At 44.7% G+C, this 26,653-nt stretch overlaps 1 protein-coding gene across 5 annotated transcripts in view; it reads left to right on the plus strand.

The window, feature by feature from the left end:
* SH3BP2 (SH3 domain binding protein 2) overlaps positions 1–23,827 on the plus strand; it is a 65,495-nt gene extending 41,668 nt beyond the window's left edge. For 3 of the 5 annotated variants that reach the window (XM_061583255.1, XM_061583253.1, XM_061583254.1), the window contains 6 exons: positions 4,631–5,201; positions 13,075–13,201; positions 18,608–18,663; positions 19,115–19,196; positions 22,157–22,216; positions 22,793–23,827. In XM_061583255.1, coding sequence (XP_061439239.1) covers positions 4,631–5,201; positions 13,075–13,201; positions 18,608–18,663; positions 19,115–19,196; positions 22,157–22,216; positions 22,793–22,930 — 1,034 coding nt within the window. In that variant the 3' untranslated portion in view covers positions 22,931–23,827. Of the gene's footprint in view, positions 1–4,630; positions 5,202–13,074; positions 13,202–18,607; positions 18,664–19,114; positions 19,197–19,233; positions 19,311–22,156; positions 22,217–22,792 lie in introns of those variants that run through there. The other 2 variants (XR_009757766.1, XM_061583256.1) reach the window with 2 other exon arrangements.
* Positions 23,828–26,653: the final 2,826 nt, after the last annotated feature.

Raw genomic sequence — 26,653 nt, forward strand, 5'->3', positions numbered from 1 at the left:
TTGCCCGCTTTAGTTGGTAAAAAGTTCAGCAGATTGACAGCCTCACCTGAAGAAGATGAGAAGGAGAAATAGAACTGCGTGTCATCAGCATACTGATGGCAACGCACTCCAAAGCTCCGGATGACCGCACCCAACGGTTTCATGTAGATGTTGAACAGCATGGGGGACAGGACTGATCCCTGTGGAACCCCATGCTGGAGGGTCCAGGGTGCCGAGTAATGTTCCCCAAGCACCACCTTCTGGAGGTGACCTACCAAGTAGGAGTGGAACCACCGCAGTGCAGTACCTCCCACTCCCAACTCAGCCAGTCTCCCCAGAAGGATACCATGGTCGATGGTATCGAAAGCCGGTGAGAGATCAAGGAGAATCAACAGAGTCACACTCCCCCTGTCTCTCTCCCGAAAAAGGTCATCATACAGGGCGACCAAGGCTGTTTCCGTGCCAAAATCAGGCCTGAAATGGATCCAGATAATTGGTCTCATCCAATAGTGTCATAGAAACCAAATTGATGATTTGTGCAAACTTGACTTGTGTAGGATATTTGTATGGGCTGTCAATAATTAGAGCACTGAGCTGGTACAAAGTTCTAAATAAATGAAGAGGATTTCTTCTGGTGAGGTACTTGGAAAGAGTGGCAGAGCCTTGAGGAATGTGAACACAGTGTGTACAGCAAGAGTGGCTAAAGATGCATTCACCATTGGCAAGCCTCTGGAGGCCACATGTCAGTGGTCAGTGTGGCCAAAAGTGGGTGTGGTTGCCCCACACTCTGACATGGGCATACAGCCTCCCCTTCTCAGCTTATTGTCCCCTCCCTGCTTAACAGAGGATCCATCTGATAACCAGGAAGGGTGCACTTTGCATTCCCAAGAGGGCATTGGGCTTTAAACCTGTCTACCTATCCCAGCACTGTCTATTTTAAACTTTCTTTTTGTTGCCGCTGGTAAAACCAGTAGGATCTTGGGGACCCCTGGTTATAGCACCAATCTACACCTTCTTTAAAAGGATATGACATTTTCCGCATGGTGAATGCTAAAGCAGATATGAGCAGGCCCATGGGCTGTGTGCCCTTACAGGCCTTTCATGCAGCACTGGCAAAGCTAACTCCCCATGCACATACACCTGCTGCCAAATGTTTTTCTGCTTCAGGAGGGAAGTGCCACATAAAGTGTACTTCTTCCACCTCCCCAAACAGCAGAGGAATTACTTACAATGGGGGGGAAGCACATGGCAAGAGTCATTGCCATGTAAACTGTGCTCCTCTCAGCCTACCAAACTAGGGTGAGCTGATAGGAGTGTGATTTTCTCCCTGCTGGCAGGGAAAGGAGTCTGCCCGTCTCTGCTCTAGCACTGAAAGCAAGGATCTTCCTGGCTGTCATCAGTGCAATCTCTGCTTCCAAAGGGTGAGCATATACATGTGGCCCCTGAATGACCACCACTACTTGTGGCCCTCAAGGGCAAAAAGATCTGTGCTACAGAAATGTTACTTCTTTACATTTTTATTTTTTATTCCAAATATAACCAAAAAAAGAGACATCAGCTCACATCAACAATAAGAAGAATCCATCCATCCTGTGTTGAACATATATATTAATAAAAGCAGTTAATCTGTCCAAATAAATATCAAAACAAGATTGATGATTATAAGATATACATCCAAATGTAGAAAGGGAAGTAAGAAATACGTTACTCATTATATGAGCATCCTGTCAGCTTCTCTCAATCCCCAGCTCCATCCGCCACTGTCTAAGTAGGTTGCCTTCTATTGTAAGCTATCTATTGAGATAAACTATATCTCAGTAGATAGTTTACTGGGGGGGGCTCTGCCCCTCTGATTGCTCTGTTTGCCCTCTCCCCTTGCCAACCCCTACCTCCTTAGGCACCCGCTCCCTTTGCCAACCCACTTGCTTCTCCTGTTCCTCTGCTGCTGCTGTCCTGGACAAACAGTGCTGCCACATAATGCAGCTAGGCAGTGCATCCCAGCTAGGCTGCAGGCCTCCTTGCTCATCCACCCAGGCTGCCGCTGCCTTCCCTGGACAAACACCACTGCCACCACGCAGTGTGCGGGCCGGCCAGCTAACTGCCCAACCACAACCACCCCGGCCATGCTGCTGCTTTGCCTGCTTGCCAAGACAGGTGGTGTCGGGCAGTGCAAGCAGCATGCAGGTGGGGTGAGCGTTCATGCTACAGTTCACAGCACCACCTGTCTGTGGTGCTGCAAACTGCAGTGTGACACATTTTTATTTAGATAGATGATGATAATGTAACTTAATGGTGCAGCTTGAGGAAGTGGACAAGGTGCTTGGAATGGTCCAGGCAACCACGTCTGTTCTGGATCCTTGCCCATCTTGGCTAGTGAAAGCTAGCAGGGCTGGAACCACCGGCTGGGCCAAGGAAGTGGTTAATGCCTCCTTGAGAGAGGGAGTAGTCCCTAGTAGCCTCAAGGAGGCAATAGTGAGACCTCTTTTAAAGAAACCTTCCCTGGACCCAGATAATTTGAACAACTACAGACCGGTGGCGAATGTCCCCTTTTTGGGCAAGGTTTTGGAGCGGGTGGTTGCTAACCAGCTCCAGGTGCTCTTGAATGAAACCGATTATCTGGATCCGTTTCAATCCGGTTTTAGGCCCGGTTTCGGCACTGAAACAGCCTTGGTTGCCCTGTATGATGACCTTTGTCGGGAGAGGGACAGGGGGAGTGTGACTTTGTTGATTCTCCTTGATCTCTCAGCGGCGTTTGATACCATCGACCATGGTATCCTTCTGGGGAGACTCACGGAGTTGGGAGTTGGGGGTACTGCTTGGCAGTGGTTCCGCTCCTACTTCGTGGATCATCGCCAGAAGGTAGTGCTTGGGGAACATTACTCGACACCCTGGACTCTCCATTGTGGAGTCCCTCAGGGGTCGGTTTTGTCCCCCATGCTTTTTAACATCTACATGCAGCCTCTGGGTGCGGTCATCAGGAGTTTTGGAGTGCGTTGTCATCAGTATGCTGATGACACGCAACTCTACTTCTCCTTTTCATCTTCTTCAGGTGAGTCTGTTGATGTGCTGAACCATTGCCTAACCGCGATAATGGACTGGATGAGAGCTAATAAACTGAGACTCAATCCAGACAAGACTGAGACACTGTTGGTGAACGCCTTCCCCGCTCAGATGGTGGATGTGCATCCTGTTCTGGATGGGGTTACACTCCCCCTGAAAGAACAGGTCTGTAGTTTGGGGGTCCTTTTTGACCCTTCCTTGTCTCTTGAGGCTCAAGTGGCCTCGGTGGCAAGGAACGCGTTTTACCATCTCCTTTTGGTAGCCCAACTACGCCCCTATCTGGATGGCAACGACCTCGCCTCAGTTGTTCATGCTCTGGTAACTTCGAGATTGGATTACTGTAATCCTACATAGGGCTGCCCTTGAAGACAGTTCGGAAGCTTCAGCTAGTGCAGAATGCGGCAGCTAGACTATTGATGAGGACCAGTCGGTCTTTGCACATAACTCCTGTTCTGGCTCGCCTGCACTGGCTACCCATTTGTTTCCGAGCCAGATTCAAGGTGCTGGTTATGACCTATAAAGCCTTACATGGCGTGGGACCGCAATACCTGCTGGAACGCCTCTCCCGCTATGAACCTACCCGCTCACTTCATTCAGCATCTAAGGCCCTCCTCCGGGTACCAACCCATCGTGAAGCCCGGAGGGTGGTTACTAGATCTAGGGCCTTTTCTGTGGTGGCCCCCGAGTTGTGGAATAGCCTCCCCGAAGAGGTACGCCTGGCGCCTACATTATTATCTTTCCGGCACCAGGTAAAGACCTTCTTATGCTCCCAGGCATTTTAATCATTTTAATCTTTTTATCTTTTTAATCTTGTAATACTAATCCTTTTATCATCTTATATTTTGTTTAATTGTATTTTGTTTTCATTGTGTCTTATATGTTTTGTGATTTTATTATTATGATGTATTTTATCCTATTATGTTTACCGCCCTGAGAGCTTCTTGCTATGGGCGGTATATAAATGCAACAAAATAAAATAAATAAATAAATTCAGAATTAAACTAGTGTGCCAGATTAGGAGTCAGTCCCACAACCCTTTATAAAGAACAAATAACTTCCCAGGTCTTTTCAAATATGAAGATGACAAAAGAGAGAAATGGATTGGTGGTGGGCCTCTGAATGGATAAAAAAAATTGCTTACTATATCTATGTCACCGCCCTGATCACCAAAATTACAAATTGTGCTGCTGTCACTCATTCTCACAAAAATATAATCTTGGGATGGATCCTGAAATGTTTTTCCATGCATACCAGATAGCTTTTGGTAACTATTGGTACTCAAAATCAGCACAAGCACTTGGACTACAGATATGGGTTGATGAGTGACTGCCAGGTCTGGATCAAGCATCTTCCTCCTCCAGGGTCTGTGACTAACTCTAAATGACACACTAACAAGGCTGTAATGCCACCAACTTCTTAAAGACAGTTTTTAAAATGGTTGTTGTAGCTTTGTCTGATTTCTGTGTCACTCCTTGGGCCACATGGCTCTCGCCTGAAATTCAAATAACCTTAAAACATCTTGTAAGACCCTTCTCTGAGTGGAAGACAGATTGATTTAAATGGTTGACTTGTTCTGTCTTTTTTTACACAGATCATATAGTCTTTCCACCAACATACCCACCTCCTCCAATTCCACCAATGGGAAAACCTTCCTATTCAGAGAAAAAAGCGCACTCATTCTCTGGCAAGTGTGGTGTGGCTGTGCTTCCAGTGCCATCTCTGAAAAAAAGCTTACCTGATGTGAGGCATGAAGTCGTCTTAAGCGTGACAGGAGAACTCCCTTTTCACAATATGAGTCCCCAATCAACATGTCAGCAAGTAATTGGCCAGAGTCCACCAGTGCCTTTGGTCAAAAAGCCCACCTGCCTCACAGAGATTTCTTCTTCACCAGCTGTATCTGTGCCACTATTCTGTGTTTTACCTACTGCTGAAGAGTGTCAGAAGCTTAAAGAGTTTAAACTTTCTCCACAAGCCCCACCTCCATTGCCAAACAGCAAGCCCAAATTATCACAATATCCTGTGAATTCACTGATGAACACCCAAGCACCAAGGAAACAAGGCAAACCTGGATTATTAACACCAAAAGTATTGGCCAAGTCTCAAGTGCCTGGTAACAAACCACCTGTGCCTACATCCAAACCAGAGAAGCCTTTGCTTGCATAGTAAGTTGGAAAACAAGCAATAGCTATTACATGATGTAGAGTCCATTTTCAAATAAGATTCTAATGTAAATTTAATGATGTGATGGTAATTAACTGGCCCTTTCCCTAGACCCTTCACTTGGAAATGAATGTTGTTCAAAGCATCCTTGCAAACAGCTTGCAGTGTTACTAGCCTAAAAAGAATTCACTAATAGGGGAAAAAACCCTTGCAGTTTAAGAATGTACTTATAGCCAACAGATATTTCTATCATACTTTAAAAAGCAGAGAAATTGAGCAGCTATAGTGATAACAGGTGTTGCCACAACTCACCATATGCTCAGAGGCACATTTTACCAAATTATTCCAAGCTACACAGGAAGTGGATTGGACTGTGAAAGACCAATCCAAATTGTGTTTGCATTTTGACAAATTTGTAGGGCAGTCCAATATCTCAGAGAGAAGGTCAGGTCTCCTGCTCCCCTGGTGCATTCACTATAGCTGCCCAATTTCCCTGCTTTTTAAAGTTTGATAGAGATATCTGTATCATTACCTGTATCGGTCATATGAACGCCATCTGACCGATATAGCTCAACCTTACTGCGCCTTATATCTGGATGGTGAATAACGAAACCACCAGAGTCCAATAGAGCAAGACGGAGCTGCCTATTTACTTTTTTGCGAGTCCTATTTATCCCCCTAGGGTCACCCATACAATTCCATTGTCTACGGGGTAAAATATCGGACCAAATCAAGTGTACCCCCGGCCAACGCTGCATAATGGCCCGGAAGTCAGCAGTCGCCTGTTCAATAAGGGCTCTACCCTTCAACATGCCAAGGTCATTTCCACCCAGGTGAATGACCAAAAACTGTGGGGCATTCCCAACTATTGCCGTCTGGAAGAGCACTGGAAGGAGCCCGTCCCAGCGCATCCCACGGCGGCCCAACCATTGCACAGTAGCCCACCGGCTAAGCCCAAGCTGCGTGCCCCAACGCGACTTCGCCGCCCTGCGGCCTGCCCAAAAGACCATACTATGGCCGCAGAGGAGGATGCACACTCTTTCGTCTCCCTTCCAGCAGCCTGTCAAAACAAACAATGAAAACTCATAACAGTGACAGAAACAAGTCACAAACTGGTTTTTGGAACCCCTCGAAAAGGCCGAATATAAGACCTATAGGCTGTGGAACGCCATCTGCCCAGGGACTGTAACTGGCCTTGGGAAAAACCCAAGCAGGCAGCCGTAGACGCTGCGCCAATATGAAAAGAATGTGTCCCAAACGTGTTGGGATCGAGTCCCATATGCCCAAGGGCTGACCTAGTAACCGCCCAAAACTGAAATCTAGAAAGGGGGAGGCCGTCCTTATGTACAAATAAGTATCCAGGCTGTTGCCCACGGACTGTTAAGAACTTGGCCAATGCGGCTACAGGGCAAATTTCGAGCCACTGTGAGGGGGAGAGCACCACCATACGTCCCCTTCTGTGCTGATCAGTCTTTGACCAGCGCAGTTGGAAGGTAGCCTGTCCCTCCCTCCAACTAAAGTCAGACAGCAAAAGGGGCACGGGAGGATAGGTCAGTCCTGGACCCTGCCAGCACCTCACTGATCCGAAAAGCTCTGAAGAACAGTGTAAGTGCGGCCGCATGAAAAAGCAGGGTCTCAAAAGACGATGAACATAAACGTTCAAATTGGGCCAAGAGCCCTGGCAAAAGTTCTGGGTGAATAGGGAAGCGAGGATCAGAAGTGGCGGGGTGTTCTCTTGCCCACCCTTCCAACATCTTACGAAGTCGGAATTCATCAGAAAAGTCCCGCAAACCTCGGGACTTGGCCAAAAAGGATAGGCCAGAGAGCTTACCTTGAATAGTCTTAACGGCAAGGCCCTTCCTCCTGCCTTCCACGCAAAACTCTATGAGGTCTTCCACTGGGATGGGCCACTGCTGTGCGTAACCCCTTTCTACCCTGAAAGGCAATAGCTCCCTACCTGCTCTCTGGTACCTGGCCATAGTACTGGGCGCAATGGACAGGCTTATCGCTCTCTCCGACTCACGTTGCCAATCTCCCACAGATCTGGCGGGACCACGTCCGGCTGAGCCCTGGCCCACGGCGCCAGGTGGCGAAACCTCTCCATCTGGTTCCGTGACAGAGCATCAGCAATACTGTTATCAATACCTGGTACATGGCGCGCCAGGAACAGAATGTTAAAGTGGAGACATTGTAAAACAAATGTGCGCACTAGGTGCATAACTCTGGGGTTCTTTGATGACAAGGAGTTAATAACGTGCACCGTGGACAGATTGTCACACCAGAAGTGGACTGTGGGATCATGTAGCCTGTCCGGCCAAAGATGCGCTGCCGCCACGATGGGAAAAAATTCCAGGAGAGTTAAGTCCCTAGTCCAGCCCTCCTGAACCCAGGTCTGTGGCCAGCTGCCATGGCTCCAAGAGTCATTAAGGATGACACCGAAACCAAATGCCCCCGAGGCGTCGGAGTGCACCTGGAGTTCAGCCTCTAGGAGGCGGTCCTGCCTCCAAAAAGAAATCCCATTGAAGTCCTGTAAGAACTTAGCCCAGACCGACAGATCGTCTTTGAGTGCACCCGAGAGCCTAATGTGATAATGAGGACGGGACAAACCTGACATGGCGTCATATACTCGTCTGAGGAAAGCCCGTCCCGGTGCCACTACTCTGCAGGCAAAGTTCAATGAACACGCCAGCTCCTGGAGGGTGCGCAGAGTTACACTCCTGGAAGTCTGAACCCAGGATAACTTTTCACGTAGCAGTTGTAATTTAGCCAGTGGGAGCCTACATGCCTGTGCTAATGTGTCTATCTCGATCCCCAAGAATGTGATAATCGGGGACGGGCCCTCCGTTTTTTCCACCGCCAGGGGAACTCCAAGTTCCCATGACAGCTCCATAAATTGATCCATAAGATCTTTGCACTCCCCCGTGTGTGCCCTTCCCGCAAATAAAAAATCGTCCAAATAGTGGACAACAGAGCATGATCCAGACGGCCTCCTTGTCGCCCATTCCAGGAAAGAGCTAAAAAGCTCAAATACGGCGCAGGAAATGGAACAGCCTATGGGTAGTGCGCGATCAACGTAATAATGATCCGCAAAAGCAAAACCCAATAGGTCAAAGTCTCCTGGGTGGACGGGAAGGAGGCGGAATGCAGACTTTATGTCACACTTCCCCATGAGGGCACCCACACCACACTTCCTCACCATGCTCACTGCACAGTCGAAAGAGGTGTAGCGCACCGAACATAAGTGAGGTGGAACAAAATCATTAACTGACTGCCCATGCGGATAGGAGAGGTGGTGAATGATGCGGAACTCTCCAGGCGTCTTTTTAGGCACAATGCCCAGTGGAGAAACCCTAAGAGACGGAACAGGAGGGAAAATGAAGGGGCCCAAAACTCGGCCTGCTTCCCTTTCTTTGTTAATCTTATCCAGAACGATGTGTTCCATACCTAAGACTGACCTCAGGTTCCTACACCGGAAGGAAGTCCGGGGCCCTGAATAAGGGATCCGAAAACCATTTGAAAAACCATCTAAAAGTCAACGAGCTTCTTGAGCTAAAGGGTAAATACTTAATAAACGTTGTAAAGCTGATAACTTAATTGGGCTGGGCCCCTTTTCCCTGAGTTGCACCAGGGGGTCCTTGCCTACGCTGTCCCTGGAAGTCTCGATTGCCACCTCGATAAGGTCGGTTCCTAGGGCAGGCAGTGGGTGTGTGTTGGCCCCCGCATAGTGTACACTCATGCCTGTACCGGCAAGGGTTCCTACTACAGAAGCCACGGGAGCTAAATTCCCAGCAGAGCAGGCGGGGTTGAACCCCTTGCCCCGCTGGCCCACGGGAAGGAACTTGTGTCAATTGCCTGGCCACGAGGTGGCCACTATCAGTCCTATCCCCAGTAACCGAGCGTGAATGAGACATGAACTGTAACCACAGTTCAGCCTCCTTCCTATCCCATGGCAAGGAGGAGTCATATGCCACTCTCATACGAAAAGCCTCATCGTAAGAGAGCCACGCAAACCCCATGAACTCTGTGTAAGCCCTATAGATAATGTCCAGATATTTAATCAGGACCAAACCTCGCTGTGGCTGCTTTTGTATGATAACTCCTATGTATGTAAGGTAAGCGGGAAGCCAATTAGCCCAAGTGCGCTCAATCCGGTGCCTCTTGGGCCGCTCTACCTCCTTCTCGTCTCCTTTTTCCCTGTCCCTCTTAATTGGTTCTCTGTATAAAAGGGAAAAAAGGTCCATGTATTCCCCATTCCAGATTTTATCTTTTGTGGCTGGGAGCAAATGAAAACCTAAGGGGGCAGAAGTCTTGCTGAAAGGAATGGTGCCCTCTTTAATATGCCCCATCGGGTCACTAACGCCCTGAGGGACCACTGAGACATCCAAAGAAACTGTGGGCTGGGGGGAGATGGTTGTCTCAACCACGGCACCCGCTCTAGAAGAAGCCCACACACGTTCACAGGCCTCCAACGAGGAGGGTGGTGGTGACTGTGCGTCACTTGTCTGTGCAGCTGTAAGAGCAGCCTGGGTGTCAGACTCAGTGTTATGTGGAAAAGAGAAAGGCCACACCTGCCCGGACCCCCAATATGGGTATCCCCATGGGGGCCAGCCCCACGTAGGGGCCGTCCCAGGTGAGCTAGCTACTGCGTACTCACCCAATTTTCCATCTGCCACAGTCTCTATAGCCAACTGTTCATTAGTAGTAGCGCGCCGTTCCTGCATTGGAGCCTCCCTTATCGTCCCGCTGGGACCCGCCTCAAGCGCATCCAGACGAGCTAGAATTAATTCCAACGTTGATTGGTTAGGAGCTGATGAATGCAACCCCATAGCCACGTTGGACTGACTGACCCCGGATGAAGCTTGGGCTGCACTGGAGGCCTTATTAGCCTGCCCCCTAGTGCGTTTCACCTGGGGTATACTTGGCGCCGTGGCAGCCTCCTGTTCCGGCTGAGACTGGTGAGAGGAAGCTCCCTCCAAGGCTGTAAGACGGGTCAGTATAGCCGCCCATGGTGGCTCATCCACCCCCGCCCCAGAAACCCCTTGAGGAAGAGACCCAGTATTTTTTCTAGGGGCCCTCCCTTTTCCTTTAGGCCCTCCCTGACCCTTTTTAGGTGCCATGGCCAAAAGTAAAGTATTTATTTACTTATTTAATTGCTATTATTATGATTTATATATGTATGTATGTGTGATCAGAGGCTATCCAACCGTGTGCCCGCTCCCTGAAGTTTTTATTATTGTGTGTGTGGGGGGGGTTGTCTCCACCCTTTCCCTCCCAGAACCCTAAGCGAGAAACGAGTGTAGAAACTAGGCGCTACTGCGCCGAGACAAGAGGGGGGGGCGAACTGTCAAGCCGCAAAGCAGCTGTCAGACCGCCAAACAGCTGATCTGATCGCCGCTCAATGCTGCCTCTCCGATCGCCACGAGCACAAGAAGAAAAAAAGGGGGGGGCGATCCGTCAAGCCACGAGTCGCTCAGCCATAGCAAGCCGTCAGGCCGCGGTGAAGAGTCGTTGAAGCTCTTCAAAAGGGCGCAGTCGCAACTGTCTCCCGCTCTCAAATGGCGCCGCAGGCCACTCCAGAAGCGCAGGTACTCTGCTGCCAAAATTATGAAGAGGGAGAGGGGGCAGACAGCCCGAGCCTAAATAAGCTCATACAACCCGCCCCCTCTAGAAGCGTGCCGTGACAGCATCATGCCAGCCCGGCGCGCTTGCTCCTTCCAACATGGAGGCTCCGGATTCACCCGGGCCGCAAACGCGCCCTGCAACCCGGTAAGTCCCGGGTGCGAACCGGGGATCTTGAAAACAATTTGGTACAAAGTTGAACAATAAAATGAAAGTGGGCACTTCTTTACTTGTGTCCATTTTTCTAGTCCTTGAGCATGTTCTTACAATCCAATTTGCAAACCCACTTCAACCATCATGGGAACTAGAAATTGTCTATTTTGGGAATTGGAACAATAATATTCCAGCCTGCTGGGGCTGAGACCTGTACAAATGTAGCAATTATATAACTTATCTGAAACAGCCTCTTAATCAGTTCATATGGCTCTTAAAAAGTTGCTATAGTGAAGATGGAATTCCTCATATAAAACAAGTTACTAATTAAAATTTCTGTCTCCCCAAAATCCAACTGGTGGCCAAGACTCAAGATTATATAAACCACATTTACAATGCAATCCAATGCACACTTACTTGGAAGTAACTTCCATTGGCCCTGATTAATGATCTTTATTGGGAGAGAAACAGAGCAATGCAGCCTGCATTGAGCAGGGGGTTGGACTCGATGGCCTTGAAGGCCCCTTCCAACTCTACTATTCTGTGATTCTATGGTACTCCTTGACCTCTCAGTGACACCATTAACCAGGGTGGCCTTCTGGAGAGAATGAAGGAGGTGGGAGTTGAAGCTGTATTGCAGGGCTGCTGCTCCAACTGTAGGGCCACTATGAGAAAGTAGTACTAGGAGATTGTTGTTCGGCTTCATGACTTTTGGGCTGTGGGTCCATTGTGTCTCCTATGCATCTACGCGAAACTGTTGGGAGCTGTCATCTGGGGACTTGGAGCATGGTGTCATCAGTATGCTGATGACATGCAGCTCTATATCTCCATTCCATCTCAGAGGCTGTGAAGGTGTCTGGAGGTACTGATCGGTTGCCTAGGGGGTCAATAAACTGAGGCTGAAGTCTGGTAAGACAAGAGTGCTCTCTGTGTGTGTGTGGTTTCTGTGTCCTGTTCTGGGAGGGGTAGTACTCCCCTTGAAGGAACAGGCTTGTAGTCTGGGAGTACTTCTGGATTCCAACTTGTCACGTTGCAAGTGGCTTATGAGGCTAAGAATGCTTAGCTCAGCTAAGTCTGATTTGCCAGCTACAGTTATTCTTGGCTGGGGTAGCCTGGCATCAAGCTGTCCTTGAAGATGGTCTGGAGACTGTAACTAGTGTAGGCTGTTAAGCAGGGCAGCCTGATAGGACCATGTGTCACCAGCTCTTTAAGTGCAGCACTGACTTCCAGTGTGCTACCAAGCCCTATGCAAGGTGTTAGTACTAGCATATAAAGCCCTAAAAGGCTTGGGACCCAATATTTATTTATTTATTTATTAAATTTATATTCCGCCTTCCTCCCAGAAGGAGCCCTGGGCAGCAAGATCTAAAAGAGTGCCTTCCGCAGTATCAGCCCTCTCAGACCCTACGATCAGCAGACAAGGCCTTGGTGGTGGTGCTGCCACCCAGTGCTGCCTAGTTGGCACTGACCCATATCAGGGCCTTGTCAGTGGTAGGGCCTTGTCAGTGGTGTCTCCTTGTTTGTGGAATGCCCTCTACAGTTAGTTGTGTCTGTCTCTGTCACTACTGACTTTCAGGAAGAATCTGAAAACATTCCTGTTTACCCAGGTGATGGATGGCTGAAAGGGACTGTTCCTGGCAACCAGAAGATCACTTATGAAATATTTTTTTTTAGCTATAATTGTGTTTTAGAATGTTCTAAAATGTTTTTGACTGCTTTTCGTTCTTTTTTTGTTAAATGGTTTTGTTGAAATGTTTGCCGCCTGGGCTTCTTCAGAAGCAAGGATGGGATATAAACGTAGTAATAGATAGTTGGCTTTCAAACTTGCTCCCGGAATTCTAGGGTTCCTTGGAAGTATTACTGGGAGTTTCTCAATAAATCAACAATCATGGACAAAGCAACTTTTTCCCCAATCTTTGCCTGCAATGTGCAGTCATAAGGAAGTCTTATAGGTTTATTGGGTGCACTGCATTTGTCAGTTCATATGCTTCAGTTACAAATCTCAGTAAATCTGCCCAGGGCTCAGTTCACGTGAAGCACCGGACATGCATGAATCTACTTATGCAATTCTTTAATGATATGACATTTCCTTTCTAATTTCAGTTTAGGTTCTTCATCCCCTAGAAGATCATCACCAGATGGACAAAGTTTCCGAGTTGCATTTGAGAAACCAGCATTGCCTTCAAAATCAAACTTATCTGGAGAAGATTCTGATGGTGACTATGAAAAAGTAAGGCAGCTCATTCCCAAAGATGGCTCTTCTTCATACAGTCATATCCTAATATGCCTTGTCTTTGGAACTGATAGGCAAAACATATAATCATTCTTAAACAAGTAGTTCTGTTGTATAGGCTGACCTATTCTCAGAATTGCTTCATATGTTACTGAATGACTACAGAGAAAGCACTTAAATATGAATTTGCACTAAATTCACAGTGCAAAAAAACATGCAACAGTAGGAGTATTGTAATATGTTACTCAGTGTTCATATAATATGAGAGGAGATCAGGTCTTCCCTGGTGCATTCACAGTAGCTGCCCAATTTCCCTGCTTTTTAAAGTTTGATAGAAATATTTGTTGGCTATAGGTACGTTCTTAAGCTACAAGGTTTTTTTGCCTGTTAGTGAATTTCTCTGCTTTTTAATCCGGGAGGTGAAAAATGGGATCCTTTGCAAGTTTGCTGAGAATGGAATGACCATTTGCATGCTCATTGAGTTCAATGGGATTTACTCCCTTGCAATCATGCTTAGGATAGGTGAAACTGACCAAGGGGGAGAGGAGGAGGAGGGCGGGCAGAGGGAATGAGGGGAATGGGAGCAAGGGGGAGGGCAAGTATGATCATTTTCATATTTATCGAGTTCAGTGGGATTTACTCCTGTGCAGTCATGCTTAGGAAAGGTGAACCTGACCATGGGGGGAGAAGAAGAAGAGGCAGGGAGGGGGGGAGGAGTAAGAAGGGAGGAGGAGGGGAGAGGAGAGGGGAAGGAGAGGAGGAAGGGGAAGGGAAAAGCCAGGTCTAATCATTTGCATGCTTATGAGTTCAATGGGATTTACTGCCATGCAATCATGCTTAGGATAGGTAAAACTGAACATGGGGGAGTAGGAGAAGGGGGAAGGGGACAGGAGAGGGAAGGAGGAAGGGAGGGGAGAGGGGGAGGGGATTGTAAGGGGAGGGAAGGACATGTTTGGCCATTTGCATGCTTTTTGAGTTCAATGGGATCTACTTGTGTGTAATCATGCTTAGGTTAGGTGAAACTGACCTGGGGGAGGGCAGGGAGGGGAGGGGAGAGGGGGAGGGGAGGAGATTGGGTGGGTGGGCACTGGGCAGAAGGAAGGCCCCTTTCTTTTCCAAAAGGAAAACATTGTGAACAGTATCATTGTTTTTCAGGGTTTCCCCCACCTTTTTATTCTACAGCACATACATGTAGTCTCCCACCCAAATTTAAACCAAAGCTGTCCCTCGCCACATCCACACCAGGCCTTTATTTCAGTTTAAACAGTCCTGGCTTCCCCCAAAGAATCCTGTGAAGTGTAGTTTGTGAAGGGTGCTGACAGTTGCTGGTGGAGGCCCTCACAGAGCTACAGTGCCCAGAAGTGAAGCTGACAGTTAAACCACTCTGGCCACTGGAGCTCTGTCAGGGGAATAGCAGTCTTCTAACAATTCTCAGCACCCTTCACAAACTACATTTTCTAGGAGTCTTTGGGGAAAGCCATAACTAAATAATTAAATAAATGTCTGGCATGGGGGGTGGCCCCCTGATTAGCCAAGCCGAACAGCTGTGAGTCTGGCTTTTAGAACACATTGGTTCATATTGAGCATGCCCAACACTATAATAGACTTCAATGTTAAATTTCTTAAATTAATTAAAAATCAGCCATGCATTTTTTTAACTTTTAAAATGCAGAAGATGAAGGTCAGAGTATGGGGCAAGATCAGTAATAGAATACAGGTACTCTGTAAACATGGCTGATTTTTAATGAATTTCAGCAAATTATGAGACCACTGACAGGAAATATCCAACAGGGTCTGGGTTTTTTTCCTCTTGTTTTGCACTTTGAACTCTTGATTCTCTGAGTGTTTTGTGTATCGCCATGAAAATGTAGAGGGTTGTTAAGCGTTTCTGAGTTCAGGACTATTAGTTTTGTAAGGTTTTCTTTTGAAATGAGCTTATGGGAACCATCAGAATGGCATGGGGGGTATTTTCAATTTCACATTGCGGAATGCGAAAAATCCATGCTCTTGTGGCTGTATAAACTGCTGTTTAATCTAGGCTCAAGAGGGCTCAAATTAACTGGAGAAGATCCATAATGTATTTAAATAATTTTGAGGAGCATAACTGAAAAGACACAGAACACAGAGAGCAAACTATGTAAAAAATGAGGGGGAGACTTATTTTTTAGATTTCAGTTGTGGATAAAATTGTTCATAGAGGCCAAGGTGTGGTCTGTCTTCTGCATATTGTATTCCAAAAGTTTACTGCTATCTGACATAAATCAGCAGTTGATAATATCCCCCGTCCAATAAATTACTGCAGCTTCAAGGCTTCAACCAATCTTAAACTGGTTTTGTTATTGCGTGTTTTAGATGTATAAATCCCACTTGTATTCAGTTGAGTTTATTCCCAGATTAGTGTGCACAGAGGACTGATTCCTGTCTTAAACCTGTAGTCACTGGGGGTGGGGGATCTGCTTTCATTTTCTAAATGATTTTTCAAAAGGGTTTTGCTATTTTATTTTTACAAGTAAAGGAAAAGTGTACATATAATGTGTTTCCTAATTTTTCAGTTAAAATAATGTTTCCAATATTCTACCCCAAGAACACCACTAAGATGACTAGCAAATGCTATAGAATAAATTTTATTTAATTAATAATTTGTGTTAGCTTTATTATGTGATTTTATACCCCAATTTTATAAAATAGTTTTAAACATAGTGGACTGCCTATATTTAAGTTCTGATTCCTTCTGCCCCTTACTCACAAGAAAACCAAGGCTGCAATCCTGTACCCACTAACCTGTGAGTAAGCACCATTAAACACATTCTAGTGGGGGGGGGAGGCAGAAGCAAAAGTGGGTGGAGCAATTATTATAAATTTTACCTTTGTACAGTAGGCTAGTTTTCACACATCCTCTTCTCTGTCCTCTATCCAGGCAAGCAAGAAGCATTATCAGAGTTCAAGGACACATATCAGCCAAGGGAAAACACTCCAGGAGGGTGCAAAGCAAGGCTAGTGTGTGTGTGTGTGTGGGGGAGTCCTGAGGGCCAGACAGAGAGGCCTGAAAGGCTGCACTTGGTCCCTGTGCCTGACGTCCCCCATCCCTGGCTTAGATGATTGCCTGCACATTTTGTTTTATAACTTTCCTTCTAGGAGAGTTAGCAATGCACTTTTTAAAAAATGTAAGCTTAGAGTCTGGGCCCTCTGCTCGTATGAGCCCTGGTGCAATTGCTCCAATTGCACAACTATAATCCAACCATGCCTGTAACTGTAGTGAAACCATTAGCCATGATGGCTGTTGGTGACGGGTGGCTGAAAATATGCTAAAATATGTGTAAAAAATAGCCAAAATTCATAATACTCAAATGTGAATGACAAAATGACAAATGAAATGTATGTGGATTTTTCAGGTAGGTATGGATCAGCCCACAGTGAAACAAAAGGTCAAAATGAAAATGAAAGAGAACTTGGTTCTACAGTACTGGTTGCCATGCCAGTATGTTTCTGCCATATGTTCATTCACAAATCCACTAAACAGTAACGTTGAAGTACGCTATCATCCCTTTCAAAGGCAGATTCAAAATCTCCTCTGTCTCCATCAGCTGCATTGCCACAATGCTGTAAATTGTATAATGTCGTGCACATCTAACCATTCTTCATACAAGTACAGGTGAACCATTCATTCTTTCATTCATCTGTCAAAAAATGACAGGTGAACACTGCACAAGATCATGTTTACCTGCAGGGCAGTTTGCCTTGGGCCACCATTTCTGCCCTCTTATACTACTGTGGCTGGACTGAAGTATGTGGAAGCTTCCAAACGCACAAGCTCCTCATTAGGAAGAAGTGAAGGGGAGGAGTGCCTTTTGGTAAGGGAGGATGGATGGTGTCTGCCAAATGATGACCACAGAAGGAATCTTTGACCTTGGGAGTGGGAGGGACAAGCTTGGGTGGGGACCCAAGGAGTTGTCACAGTCGTCCTCTGTGAAATTTGCCCCGGTGGTACTAAAAAAATAAAATCTAAAGGAGACCATCTTATAAACCACTTCTTTTGTGGAAACCACCCCAGCCCTGGCCAGTTTGCATAGTTTCCGTACTAGAGATCAAGAGAGTCAAGCAGATTCCAACCTTGCTCAGCATTTGCAGATTAGACAACCTCCATATTGTCAGAGAATACTGAGATCCAATTGTTAATTGTTATTTTGATCTCTCTCTTTTTTTTTTTTTGCTTTCTTACATTCTTGCCATCCTTATGCTTGCCAACCTGCACCTGATTTCTGAGCACTGAGGACAATGAGCACAAAGACTTTCCTCTTTCAACAAGCCTTTTAGGTTGAGACCTATCCCAGTCTGCATTTGTGTTAGAATTGCTTAATAAGTTTTTTTAATAATGCTTTTAACCCATTTTTTAAAAGTTTTTAAAAATGTTTTTAACACTGTTTTGTTTTAATGTATTTTAAGATCTGTTTTTATGATGTTTTAAAGTGTTTTTAGCGCTTTGTTTGCCGCCCTGGGCGGCAGGGTGGAAGGGTGGGATACAAATTAAATAATAAATAAATAAAAAGCCTGACTTCCAGGGGGAAATGAACACTGAGGGGATTATCTGTTTCATTTTAGGTTGCTGCCTTAGGGTTAATGTTATCAGAGTCGGCTTTGCCTGGCATCAGTGCCTCTTGGATGGGACAAGCATGGTCCCTACTATATAGGCCCCACCCTGATAAGTCCAGGTTGTGGGTCACTACCTGCCAATACTCTCTAACTGGCACAAGGACTTCCCCTCTAAGAGGTCCCTCATTGTCTCTTCTATTCATGTAGACCAAGTTGACTACTTGTGAGTGGACCTTTTGTGTGCCTTCTTTTTGGGCCACCTGTTTGCTCGATCTTCTGGTGGAATTGTCTGAAGCAGAAAGATTACACTGCTGGATTTCTGTGGAATGTGAGGAAGTGTGTTGGGTAGTTCACAGAGCCCAGGTATCCCAGACGTTAAGTCATCCATGTGACCACCCAAGTTAAATAGTGTCACGGCAAATGTATCTCAGATCTGGCACGAAGAGGGCCCTCTACCAGGCTTTTATCAAGTACAAAGTACACCTATAGAAATGTTGATACTGCAGTAGCTATCATTTAATATCTTAGTCAGTGTTCTGCATTTTCTGTGAATTAGCATTGGCATTGAAAAGGTATGATCAAAAACTTGCTTTGATGGAGTAATAAATGGTCTGCCAACTCTTAATTCAACTCTTTTAATATTGCCCTGACTTTGAATATGCTTCCAACCTGCACCTCAGTTCTGAGCACTGAGGTATGTAACTGGGGCTTGATGTACAGATGGGAGTGGTATCATGAAATTGCTTTTTATATGTATTGGGCTATTGCACTGTTTTTATTCTTTTGGCTTGACAACTTCCTTTTTTCATACAGATTGAGCTGCCTAATTCAGTATTTGTCAACACCTCTGAATCACTTGAAGTTGAAAGGTAAATTACTTTTCTTACAAACAGTTGCTAGTATGTTGATAGTTCCTAGAACTAGGTGCAAAAGTGGGTCAGAATAGGATGGAAAACTGATGGGAAATTGCTGATGACAAAGGGCTAGAAACCAGAATTCTGGGCACTTGCCAGTCACTGATAATGAGTTTTATAAAATTGATTATTGAAAGGGTGCTGAGAGCTTTGAAGATGGGATTTTGTGGCAATTTATGGCTGGGTTAGATTACCGTTATTGGTGTGCACCATGTATCTGCTTCCCATAATGAATGTGTTGCAGTTTCCTCAAACTTTGTCCATGTCTTGGGCAGCTATGCAAACCTTTAACCTGTTCCCAAAATAAGTGCTGTTGCTGGGAAGTCAATTGTCATAATTGCCATAATTCAAGCTTGTTTTTGTTGTTTCACAAAAGTGACAATTCAGTATTTTCACACAATTTTAGGATGTTCAAATCTGAAAATCCCATGGGACATCCAAAACATGGATTATTCTGTATTAGGAATTCATCCAAAAAAACTGGAAAGGTATCTAATCTATCTATTGTTGTTATGTACCTTCAAGTCAGTTACGACGTATGGCGACCCTATGAATCAGCGACCTCCAATAGCATCTGCTATAAACCACTCTGTTCAGATCTTGTAAGTTCAGGTCTGTGGCTTCCTTTATGGAATCAATCCATCTCTTGTTTGGTCTTCCTCTTTTTCTACTCCCTTCTGTTTTTCCCAGCGTTATTGTCTTTTCTGATGTTTTTCCCAGCGTTATTGTCTTCTCATTATGTGTCCAAAATATGATTGTCAGGATGCAGGATTGGGGCCCTGATGTTTCAGAAGATGAGGAGAGGGAGGGGGTCATTTGGCCAGAGCCGTGTGAAGGAGAAGCAGAAGAGGAGGAGGGAATCTCCGAGATAGAACTGTCTGGGAGCGAGGACCTTGAATGTCCAACAGACATAGATTCTTACTGTGAGCTTCCCACGCCTCCTCCCCCTCTGGGCTTGGAGAAGTTGGAGAAGGAGGGAGGGCAAGGGGGAATCCAACCTCCTCCTGATCCAGGAAAAAGCAAGGAGAAGCAGCCAGATGGTTTAAGCATTGCCCCCCCACTCTCCCCCATACCTGAGTCAGATTTCTCAGAAGGGGAGGGGGCATTGGCACCCCCTTCACCACGTACAAGGAGACAGCAAAAAAGGCAGCTGAAGAAGGGGGAGAGGCGGGGTATGGATGAGGGCACTTTGAGGCAGAGTGAGAGAATTCGCGCTCGATTGCCCCCTTCTTAATGGACGGGGGGAATAGTGATTCCTTGTTTTGTCAACTTTTTTCTATGTCGCAGGTTATGTTTTGTAATTGAAGTTCATGAGACGGCACAGTCTTTGCCTGGATATTACTTTAATAAAAACTGAATTGCTCTCACCAACTGGTCTGGTTCCTGAGCCCCAACCTGGACACGACAATGATAGCCTCATCTATCTATGTATTTTAATTTATATACTCACCATTGTTACGACATGTGCTCTTGGGAACCTGAGTGTGTGCATTTGCCACCCTCATGTCCCATGAAACACACCTCCTTGAGAGGAGGGGATCTTTTGCTAGGGATAAAACAAGTGCTTTGCCCTGAAATGTGCTTAAATGGTGTATATATTTAACCCAAGAAATACAGGTCCAAACCAAAATAAAGCAAAGCTTGATTTTATTGAGAGAAAGAGTAGGAAAGCATTACAGAATTACTTGGGTGCATGGCAGCATTAATCATTAATATCCTAACCCATTCATAACTTTAAACTAAAGAAATCAAAGGACCCTATTACTATAAGAGGTGAAAGGTAGGAGAGATTACCTATCCTATGCCCGGAATGGGCGGTTGAATACAACTGAAGCTATGTGGAAGAGCTCTGATCCAAAACCAGGAAGGAATCTCTTGGTCTCAAGGTTTTGCACCGAGACCCAGAGTCTCCCCGGTTCTGTCCCCGCAGTCCTTGATGCGTTCCTTGAGAGCATCGTACACGTGTGTCGGAGCTCTGGTGTTCCTCAGCCCCCCTTCCTCTTTCTTCCTCTCCTCCTTTTCTACCTTCAAGCCTCGGTTTTAAAATACTTTTTCTCTCTCCCCCTCCTGCCAAGGAGGGTATGAAAGTCTGGTGATGTTGTGTATGTGTGTGTGTATCTCTAACTGACCCTGAAAACTAAGGCTCCTTACAAACAATGGGATTCACTGTGGGTGAGGGAAGCTTACCAAAGGACAAGATAACAATGATGCAGAACATTTATGCCGTAGCTTTAGTTGCAGATGTATTGTTTTTATATTGTATCACTGTATTTTATCAATTGTATCTTAATGATTTTGTAAGTCGCCTAGAGTGGCCATTGGCCAGATAGGCGACAAAGAAATTAAATTTATTATTATTATTATTAGTTTTGCATCTTAATTTCTGCCCTTGTTACTCTTCGCACAAAACCTCGTGGGAAAGCATAACCAGCCATACCATTAGGTGGGGGTGTGGGGTGGGAATGGTAGTTTAGCAGGCTCCATGGCCCTGCCTCGTAACACCATCCTCTCAAAGGAGCCCAGGGTGGCAGGTAAAAAATAAAATATATTCTAAGAACTTTATGAATGAAATTACATATTTTCAGTTGACTTGCAAAGGGGATCTCATGAAATGTGCATAATTATCTATAACTTCCTCCCTGAAGATATTAAATTGGAGCATTTGTGCCAATGGTGAAATAATTGGCGAAAACAGCAGCTTGGCAAAAAACTCCCTCTCTCATAACATTAGAACTCATGGACATCCAATGAAGTGTGAGTGATGGAAGATTCAGGACAGACAAAAGAAAGTACTTCTTTTCACAGGGCATGGTTCAACTATGGAATTTGCTCCCAGAGGGGGCAGTGATGGTCACCAACTTGGATGGCTTTAAAGAGGAGCTCTTGTGCTCAGGTCCTGCTTGCGCGCTTGCCTTAGGCATTCGGTTGGCCACTGTGAGAACAGGATCTCTGACTAAATGGGCCATTAGCCTGATCCAGCAGGTTCTTCTTATATTGTTATGCAAACTTGGCCGGGCTGGCTGATCTTACATAAATTGCTTAGAACGGTACCTGAACATTTTGCTCCATAACTTCTTTTAGGGACTTTTTTTTTAATGGAAGCTCAATTCTGGGCTACCTGCTGGGGATACCACTGAAGGCCTTGGGGGAATCATGGCGCCCATGGGCAACAGACTGGTGACCCCTGTTCTATATAATTAGTAGAGTTTAAAGCACAGGACTTGGTGAAAAAGCAAAGCATCCAGTGTCTGAACCAGGCTGCATATACCTTTCACACCAGATAGGGCTACTCCAGCAGAATTTGCTTTATAGATAAGCAACTACCTTTTCTTCTAAATAGTTCTTTTAATAATTTCATTTTGTTTGCAGTATACTGGCTGGGAGGATGTTACAGATATCATTGGTATTGTAAAATGTTCTATCCTGATTTTTCCCTCCCTCCTTCAAGGTGTTAGTTGTATGGGATGAATCTGTTGAGAAAGTGAGAAACTACAGAATATTTCAACAGGTGGGTGTTACATATGTATGTAAAGATTCCATTCTATTTTATATGGTTGAATAAAACAATATTCAGCCTAATTTTAAACTAAATCCATAGAGCGTAGGTTATAAGGAGCTGTAGGAGTTGGTCTGATTCTTCAGATTTTGGACTTTGTACATTTGAAGGGAGGACATTTATTTGTTTATTACATGTTTATTCTACTTTTCCTCTAAGGAGGTCAAGGTGGCATACAAATATTATTTAATCCTCAAAACAACCCTGTGAGATAGTTTAGGCTGAGAGACTTTGACTGCCCTAAGGTCACCAGTGAGCTTCATGGCTGAGTGGGGATTTGAACCATAGTCTCTCAGATCCCAGTCTGACACTTTAATACCACACTGGCTCTGTCATATGCAATACTCTGATCTGAACATGAACAAAAATTCGGTTTGCTAACATTCTGATGTGTAGTTAGAGCCAATCAGTTATATTTTGTTGTATGTCCAATTTGTTTGAGTTGCTCTCAGTGTTCCTTGTTGTATTGTCATAGAATGTTCCTGAGCTGGTTAGTGACTTCAGATGTCCATTTTAATTTTGCAACAGGACTCAAAGTTTTACCTGGAGGCAGATATTCTGTTTCTGAGCCTTAGAAGTCTGGTTGAACACTACAGCAGCCATGTCTTGCCGAGCCACAGCAATCTGATCCTCCAGTTTCCTTATGGCTATTCTGGACCTAGGTGACAGAACATCATAATCCACTCTCACATCAAGCACAATTATGGAATCATAAGCTACAATTGTTGAGCATGTTAACTATGATTATCCATATGGAATTATTTTTCTGTACATTCAGTAGAAAGCCTGGGCCTGTTTCATGGTTAATCTCTGTGATTAGAATATTCAGCAGACACCTCCTGTAAACTGCTGCACCTCTAAGCAAATGGGTGTGAAGTTGAATGGGTGATATGACTTATGTTAGAATGACTGACAGAACTACTAAGAGACATTTCTAAAACCAAAGGGCTAGTGACCACTTACTATGTGTTTTCCTGACTTGTTTTTGAGTCAGCACTGGTGTTTGACATTTAGTAATTGTTTACCATTAAGCTTTAAATAGCGCAAAAACCCACTTCAAAGCAAATGCTTGTTTCCCAAATATAAAGTAAGTGGACTTTGTAGCTTGTCATGTAAGAATCTCCTAAGACTAATTGTTTTAGAAATAATTATTATTTAGTACATTTCTGCACCAGAATACAAACCGAGCATGGACATGCTCTGTCAGTTTGTTATATTTTAAGGGCATTGGACCCTCCAGGCCATTTTCCTGATGGCGTTTCACTGTCAAAGCTTTCTCACTCTCACACACACCATACAATATTCTATTTCTCTCTGCTTAATGAATTGCAAAATAGCCCTGTGCCAGAATAATTGTATGAAAATATCATTTGGCTAAAACCAGATTTTAATTTTGGAAAAATCTATACTAATATTGAGCTGTGAGTGATTTTTGCTATTACTGTTAAACAGTTATGTATTGATTATATGGTTAAAAGGATAAAATCAATGAAGTAATAGTATGATAACTTCTTTTTAAACATGCTAATTAATGTAAAAAAATAAAGATTTTTATGTCCTGTATTTTTATATTGTAAGAACTATAATGATGAACTGTGACTTTTGAAATAAGAACTCAACTGAGGCTTCTGAATCTGGGATTTGTATTCAGAGATCTACGATGATTCATGTATAATTATTTGGTTTAATATTAAGTCAGCAGTTACTAATACATATTTTATTATACATCAATTAGAATTCTGTTCTTCAAGAGGCATATGTATCATGAGTATGACCCAGTATGGACTGTTATATATGGGTATAAGCCATGGGAAATTCTAAAAAGATGTGCTGTCTCTCCCCCCTCGGTCATACCCTACACAATCAGTTTTTGTCTTGGTCCTTTAAGAGCTTTCAGCAACTAGTCAGTCTCTTTTATAGCTTATAGGTTAGGGTTAGGCACTATTAGTCCGATAGCTTTTTGAGACTCTAAGGGAACTACATGTATCTTTCCAAAGTTCTAGCAGGAGATAGGACAGTTTCTGATGAGTTGTGCAGTATTCTATCCTGCCCCCTTTAGATAATAGCTCTGCAAGGAATTGTGTATTCTTTTGTTTGTTTAATTAATTGTTTATCTCCCCCCTTTTCCTAGCAGAGTCTACACAAAGCAGCTTACAGTATAACCCAGGGGTTGCCAACCTTTTTGGACCCGAGAACACATTTCAAATTTTGAGATCATGCACCAGTCACAAAACGGTTCCCATGAGGTGGGCATGGCATAACACAAAGGCTGTAAACACACTAGTCGCCAGATCAAACCATTTCCATTAGGCCCACCTGAAGGGAGAACGGATTGATCAGTTGCAGAGTTTCTTTCAAGCCAATTTTTTTAAAAACACACTTGAGCTGCTTTCACCAGGTTTTACAGTAAAAGGGCAGGGTTTGACTAGTATTGTATGCCCCTGCTTTTAGAAGAGAGAGGTGGAGACACACTGGAACCAACAGAACAGTGAGTGTGTTTCTACCCTTGGAGGGTAGTCATGGTGAAGCTTTTCCCATAATTGTATTTCCATACTAGAAAAGACTTGATCTGTTTAATTTCTGCCTGGCATACAGCTGTAAAGTCACAAGAACTCTGTTGGTGACTCCTGGTATAACCAAACTAGAATAAATACATTTTAGACTACAGTAGTGCCCCGCTTCTCGGCGCCCTGCTTTTTGGCGTTCTGCTAATATGGTGATACCAGCAGGGCAATCAGCTGTAGTGTGGGGAGCTCCAGCCATCACACTCCAGCTGACAGGGATCAGCTAGAGCGCGCGAGCTTCCTGCGCTCCAGCTGAGTAGGGCCCCACTTTCCGGCGGTTGTCACTTTTCAGCGGGGGCCTGGAACGGAACCTGCCATATGAGTGGGGCCCTACTGTATATTAAAAGAGTTTAAGATTTTAAACTTACCATATCAGGCATTTTCCTTTGTCTCGACAGCTGTTGGAGGAAAGGAAGCCGGGCACCAGCAAATTCAAAACTAGGCTTCTTGAGGGATCAAACCAGGAAAGTTACAGGCCAGATACAGCACTGGAGTGGCAAATGATCTCTGAATCTTTTTAAGGATTCCACTTGTGATAACAGTAGTGGTAGTATTTAAATACCCTTTAGATCAATGTATTTTGTGTAAATGCAGGAAATTATTGTGTTAAATATTCTCATGTATTTAGTTCCTAACTTTCTGGAAGCAAGACTCAGTCTTGTTTGTTTGTTATGCAGACTCTGTAAAGTATAATTCACAATGATGACACTCTTAATATCATTTTTTTTTAAAATTGCTGTAGTGATATGATAATCAAGCTCCCAAAAACTAATTGGTATTTAGCTAGTGAACTGATTTCCCTTAACCTTATTCAGGTGTCAATAACATGTTGGCTAAACACCCGGGGGGGGGAGGGAAGAGTGCACTAGCTCCACCCACTTGCCCTTGTTTTTGTCACCCTACATGAGTTGTAAAGGTTCTCCATATTTTAGAACCCTGGAAAATCGGGGGGTGTTCACTCATTACATTCAACCAGTATGCACTCTGTGTACACAAATAGTTGAGTTGTATGCTCGTAAAGTTATTCACATATAACAGCAGGTTTGCTGTCAGCAAAAGGAAATGGCTTCAGTGACAATTACTAAATGCATAATTGAAGCAATTCCCTTTTATTGGCAACAGGGCAAGGCATACTGGGTTTGTTATACTTCCTGAAACTGTTTGTTGCCAATAAAAAGAGTTGTGGCAAAAAGTGGAATGTAACTTTGCTTACCACTTTTTCTGCATAGTGTCATAATTTTTTTTAAACTAACGTGTCAATTTTTAAAATGTACAGAGCAATCATAAGTATAGGAAGCTGGAAGAAATTATGACATCTTAAATTATTCATTCAGGAGCCAGGCTCCTGCAGGCTGAGGTAGCCCGACCCTGGCAGATGGGGGGGAGAAGCCTTTAAAACAGACCTTGGCTGCTTTCCGACATTGGGCTTACTGCATTAGGTTAATGGATTTAAATAGTAGCACTGCTAAAATTCCTTTCACACTGCAGTACCTGTTGTGTTACAGAACAGTAGCTTTTTCAACCAATATACTGGTATTTCACGCAAATGACTTTCACACAGCTGTAATGAACAAGGTCTTGTTTTTGTCCCTCACCCATTATACACATGTGCGCTGCAGTTCACCACTGTGTAGGAGGTCTAAGATCTTGTCCTGTTGCCATGCAACCCTTCTTTTAGCATCTGACTTTTTAAATTTTAGTTGGACAGGCACAGCAGTGTGTGGGAAATAATGCTGCTATCTGCGCCTATGCTGAAATACCAGTACAATTTTAGTCAGGAAAAAAAACACCCATGTGCCTAAAGGGTGGGAAATGCACTGCATGC

This window comes from Rhineura floridana, chromosome 9 (genome assembly GCF_030035675.1).
Source record: "Rhineura floridana isolate rRhiFlo1 chromosome 9, rRhiFlo1.hap2, whole genome shotgun sequence".
NCBI lineage: Eukaryota > Metazoa > Chordata > Lepidosauria > Squamata > Rhineuridae > Rhineura > Rhineura floridana.